At 48.3% G+C, this 6,011-nt stretch overlaps 1 protein-coding gene across 1 annotated transcript; it reads right to left on the reverse strand.

Annotated features, from left to right (window-relative positions):
- Positions 1 to 5,206: 5,206 nt before the first annotated feature.
- KCNE5 (potassium voltage-gated channel subfamily E regulatory subunit 5) lies at positions 5,207 to 5,644 on the reverse strand. The gene has a single exon (XM_068961930.1). The coding sequence runs from the start codon at positions 5,642 to 5,644 to the stop codon at positions 5,207 to 5,209; it is 438 nt and encodes a 145-aa protein (XP_068818031.1).
- Between the last annotated feature and the right edge of the window lie 367 nt (positions 5,645 to 6,011).

Raw genomic sequence — 6,011 nt, forward strand, 5'->3', positions numbered from 1 at the left:
AAATGTGATTTCGCCCCTCCTACCATCTTACTGGGGCTTCTCCTTTGTTTACCTCTCCCCCAAACACCTTCCCCATCCTGCGTGGACATTTCTGGATAGCTCTCCTTTCAGAGTCCATTGAAATTCACAACTCGAGATTCTTTCCTCAGATTTCACCTTTACATCGCCCTGAATGGTCTATTATAAAGTGTGCATACCCTAAAGGGTGAATCATATGAAGCAATGATTAAGCCCTGCTTCTTCTACATAATTTAGCTGCTTGCCTTCTTCTCTGACTTCAAGGGCACTGTGATGGAAACAATATGAATGTACTTAACACTACAGAACTATATACTTTTGAAAGTGGCTAAGATGTTAAATTTTATGCTGTAGGTAACTTACCACAATTTTCCTAAAAAAAATGTATCTGAACTATTCCCCCATTGCTCTGACTACACCCTCTTCAGAGGAAGAGGCCCAGGCCACAGCTGTACCAAGACCCTGCCTGCCTCAAAACACAGCTGATGAGACTCATAGATATAGAGAAAAAACTAGGGGTTATCAGAGGGGAGAGGGAAGGGGAAGGGGGCAAGATAGGGGGAAATGCGGGTATTTGTGGCATTATATGAAATTATGTTTGCAACTTTTGAAAACTATGAAGCACTATAGAATATAAAGAATCTTTTACTCAATTGAAAAAAAAACAACAGCTGATGAGGGACTGGTCACCTGGTCCCATGCTGAGATCTAGCAAAGAAGACTTGCCTTAATCACATTATTTGTCTTCCTAGATAGGCTGCAGGGTAGGTTAAGTGACAAAAAGAGCTAAAAAGTGACTTTCCATCCAACTTCTTCTCCCAAAGCCATTCTGATGGTTCTTCAACAAGGCTTGGCTATTAACCAGTCTAATCTATGCATGCTTGGTGGTCTTCATTCATGCTCCCTTGCCTTCACATAACATTCTAGATTGCTCTTCCTCCTAAGTCCCTCATGAAGCCCACAGCCTGTGATTATGTCCCTTCGTTCTCTTCTCTTATGTCCTCTCTTAATCCCTGACCTGTGTCTTCAAAGTCTAGACATCAGTCCTGGTGAATCCCTGAAAATACAGTATGTATTATTTTTTTTAAGGGCACTTGTAGGCCTACTGATAAATAGGAGCAGGAATGTGAGACCGTTTTGCACAAATTCCTAGTTATCCAAGATTCCAAGATTGGGGGGAAAGGCTGAAAAATCTGGGAGCTAGTGGCCAAGTAACTGCAATTCTCTTCTTTGAACAATAAAAGTGAACCACACAGTAGAGAGAGCTTCCCTGGTGGCTCAGTGGTAGAGAATCCATCTGCCAAATCAGGAGACACAGGTTCAATCTCTGGTTCAATCTCTGGGTCAGGAAGATCCCTGGAGAAGGAAATGGCAATCCACTCCAGCGTTCTTTCCTGGGAAATCCCATGGACAGAGGAGCCTGGCGGGCTACAGTCCATGGGGTCACAAAAGAGTCGGACACGACTGAGTGACTAAACAACAACAACGCAGCAGAGAATTTTCTCTTCCTCACTTTCCCCACACACCTTCCCAAGAGCAAGCCCCCAAAGAAGGAAAAGGAAAATATAAACGTAACATCTTATTCTCTAGTTGCTGTACTTCTTTCCCGTATGCTATTTCACTTGATCCTCAGTTCCCTGCAGCTGCGGGAGACAGGCCCAGAGAGGTTAAGTAGCTAACCCTGAGAAACAAAGCCTGTTAAGTGGCAAATCTGGGGCTGGACCCCAGTTCTCCCAGATTCTTGTCCTTGCTTTAGCTGTCAGGCAAGATTGTTTGGAAAGCAGCCCAGTCCCTTTCCTCTTATTGATACAAATTGTGTGCAGATCTTTGGTTTCTAAAGGAGATGGCAAATTGTAAAGAAGATGGTGACTGCAGACAAATGAAAGACCCCGTTTATATCTCTCTAGAAAAGTGAACTGACAACACGGGATTATGTCTGTAAAGGGAGGAAAGCTTCTGTTTATTTTTGCACTGTCAATGAGCACTTCCAGACATTGGAACTCAAAACATCTCCTAGCCCCACTTGGTTGAAAGCCTCAAGTTACAAGTAAGGAAGCATTCTTCATTATTATTATAGAGCAAAGATCTGAACCTGAACTGAAATGGGACCTACTCACACAGAAGAAAGAGCCTGCTGTTGGGGGGTAGATTGAAAAAAAATCACTCTAATTGATTAGAATTACATTAAGGAGAAGGTGAAAAAATTTCCCAGTTTGTACAGTCAGCTAGTGCTATTCAGGAATACATTATTAGAACTACAGGTTGGCCAGGTCCCTTAAGGCCTTCTTTCTTCTAGCTCTTGTTGACCACAGTGTGAGCACTTCTATGCTGTTAACACCCCCACAAGTGGTAGAGAGTCGAGTGTCCAGACATGTGGGAAACTTCATTATCTGGGACACAGTTGCACTCCTGAAAGTGCTTGGGAAAAGTGGCTGGCCAGTCAAGCAGATCACTCTCCCCCATCCAGCTCATTTTTCTCACTGGGAAAGCTCTTTGGCTAATCTCACATGAACTTAATGAGGACCCTCATCATCCTGAAAAGGTTAAAATGTTAATTTCAGGGCAGCAATGGAGACACAGACAGAGAACAGAAGACTTGTGGACTTGGGGGTGGTGAGGAGAGGGTGGAAGGTATGGAGAGAGTAACATGGAAACATATTTTACCATATGTAAAACAGATAGCCAATGGGAATTTGCTGTATGACTCAGGGAGCTCAAACAGGGGCTCTGTAACAATCTAGGAGGGTGGGATGGGGAGGGAGATGGGAGGGAGGTTCAAGAGGGAGGGAACATAGGTATACCTAAGGCTGATTCATGTTGCTATTTGGCAGAAACCAACACAATACTGTAAAGCAATTATCCTTCAATTAAAAATAAATTAATATTAAAAAAATTAAAAGAAAATGAAATTGAAAAACAAAAGGTTAAAATGTGTTTAAAAGCAGGAATAGTTTGGCAATGGGGTTTGTCTCCCACAGCTGGCACATTCATGCTTTTTATGGACATTATCCTAACTGCTCCCTTATATTTTTAATGTCTTTGAAAAAATAGTACAGATGTTTACAAAATTTCAACACTTAGAGCAGTGTTGATGCTTCATTATCAAACAACCTCATGTCCCCAGTTATGCCAGATTAGTGAGGGACGCTTTTGTACCCAAAATACTGGGTTAGCCAAAAAGTTCATTCTGATTTTTCCATAAGATGTTACAGAAAAATCTGAAGGAACTTTCTGGCCAACTAATACAAGGCTGAGGGCTGCCACTGCTCCCCCTCCCCTGCCATGCCCCTGGCATGGATGGATATCTGTGTCCTCCCTCCATATCCCATTCAGGCCCCCCTGCCTGGCCCTGAGATGACTCTCACAGCATCATCTCTTCTCCTCTCATTGTCTTGGACCACTGCCCAATCCCTGGCCCCCACCTGCAAGTTCCTAGGGCTGGAACTAGGGCTGGAGAGGAGCCAGTGGGGCAAGGCCAGTATATCTTCAAGGAGTGTATCCTGGGAATGGAAGTAAGTCCATCTAACTTATTAATAGCTCCAGTAAAATACCATATGGGCTACAAGGTCAAAACCAATGCCTTGCATGAGGCTTGTATATTTTCAGTGCATTTAAGTAATCCATAATATCTTTGTCCTGCTACTACTGAGAAACCAGCTGTCTTGAAGCAAGTTGACTTAATGCTCAGGTGACTTCATGTTTGTTTGATGAGGCTCAAACAGTCATCATCAGGTATAAGCATTCAAGCCCTAAGCAAGCAAGTTTCTGATGACCTTCAGAGGAGAATAAATCAATAAACATACACCTCTAACTTTACCCATCATTGGTTAAGATAGTTTAAGCATCTCCTCTCTGACTTAAGGTTTACACTCTTTGGTGGCTTTTTCTCTTTTAAATAAGCCACTTCTTTGAGAGAGTTACAAATGTGGCTTCTAAAAATTAACTTTGATAATAGCTAATAGAGATGGATATGAGATGTTGCTTTCATTTAACGTCTATGCCAAAAAAAAAAAAATCTATGCCAAAAAACTGCAAAAGGCAAGTGAAAAATCCTTATTTAGCACTGTGATATTTGAAAGTGTTTCAGAATTAAGGGAAAAGGAGAATAAAGCCATTATAACTTGGAAACATTTGAAATAAAAAAACAACCCATTTAGCCATATATAAGCTTTTTCTTCACCCACAGTGACATCTATGGCATTGGAACTGGATATCACAACAACCCAACTCCCAAATCTAAACATTATTTCCAAAAAGCAAAAATAATTCATTCTGTATATAGTGCTGAGTCTCAACGCTGGGATCTTTGAGAAAAGAGTCTTAAGCCATTTTTAAACAACCTTTATTACCTGCCTCTGACATTCCCCAGGTTACAGAACAGGAGGCAACTGAGCCTCGTGTTCCATGGAGGAAGCAGATAGCTCCCCTAATAACTGAATCAAGATAAGAGAGGCATGGGCAAGTACTGGAGTAATACACCCAGCAATGTTTATCCACAGCAGAAGATGGCAAAGCTGCTCAAAAGTAGACGAGTTACCTTTGGGATGACAAGTGGAAGCAAGAAAAGCATACAGTTGGGACTCGGACGTCTTCCCCACCCCTAAGCCCCATCCGCTACCAGTCCCCATCAAGTCCGTTCTACACCACAGACTGGTCCTAGTGTCTTGCTTAGCTCCCTGCTGAAGGAGGAGGGAGGGAAAAGACATCTTGAGGTCTCTTCATTTTCTTTGTCTCTGTCCCTAAGGCAACAGGAAGCTGGAGCCGCAGTGGCCGGCCTGGCAGTGGTGGCAAGCGCATTGGCTCTGCAGAGTCTGAGCCCCTGGAGCAGCTGCCAGTTAGACGGCCCAGAGTTCAGGTAGACTTCACTGCTTCAGTTCAATGCCAAGTGTTGGACGTGTTGGATTCAGTTCCCAGGGGGCTGGAGCTTGGTGTCGGGGCTGCCTGAAGACACGCGAGCAGAGGCAGTTTAGGGTGGTGGGATGTGCGGGGTGGGGGTCTGGGGTGGTGGGAGCGGAGCGAGCGGCCAGCCTGGAGGGTAATGCTTCTTTCACGGCCTTCCAGACGAGGTCTCCTGGCCTCAACGTCTTCTGAGCCTCAGGTGAGGCAAGTCCTGGAAGGGGAGGAGAGGACACGGCGAGACGAGCGAGCTGAGGAGGGACCGGGCGAGCCAGCGAGCTGGGTGGCGGTTCTAGACCCCTTCGGTGCCCCGGGCCAGGGCCGGAGCGGGCAGCCCGCAGGGGGCGAGCTGGCGGCGGCCCTCGGCGGGCGAGCCGGCCACTGTCTCGGCGTCGGCGGTGGCGGGGGCCCCTCCCGGGAGCCACTCGTGCTGAGCGCAGGCCTGGGACTGCTCGTCCTTGGCCTCGACGAGCTTGCGGGAGCGGGTGTAGGCCAAGATGAGGCCACCGGCCAGGCAGGCGTAGAAGACCATGATGAGCAGGATGTAGAGATAGGCATCGTCGCCCTTGGCGCTGGTCACCTCGCGGCCCACGAAGGGGTCGGGCACGACCCCCATGCCCATGCTCGGGCCGGGGCCGGCGCCCAAGCCACTGGCGTTGCCCCGGTGATGCAGCTCCAGCAGCAGGCGGCTCAGCAGGGTCCGCAGACGCTGACTCTCGCTGCAGTTCATGGCTGTCGGGGAGTGACACGGCGGCTCCAGATCGCTGTTGACCTTGCCCCCGGGCCAGGCCGAGGGGATGCGGGCGGACGAGCGGCGGCGGTACCCGGCTCCTCCTGGCGGGCGGCGGAGTGGCTGGGGGGCCCCGCCGCCCGGGCCTCCTTATTCCCTCAGCCCCGCACCTCCTCCCCTTCCCCACCACGCCCCCTCGGCCCGAGGCCGCCTCTTCCTAGGCTGTCTCGCCGCCCGGGGGACAGGGGACAGCTGGTGTGGGGAGGAGAAGGGGACGAGGGAGGGGACGAGGCCAAGAGGGGCGGAGGGGGCGGGGGCGCGGAATGCGCGGGGCCCCCGGGTGGCCAAGGCTGGCCGGGCGGCTCAC

This window comes from Capricornis sumatraensis, chromosome X (assembly GCF_032405125.1).
Source record: "Capricornis sumatraensis isolate serow.1 chromosome X, serow.2, whole genome shotgun sequence".
Classification (NCBI taxonomy): Eukaryota; Metazoa; Chordata; class Mammalia; order Artiodactyla; family Bovidae; genus Capricornis; species Capricornis sumatraensis.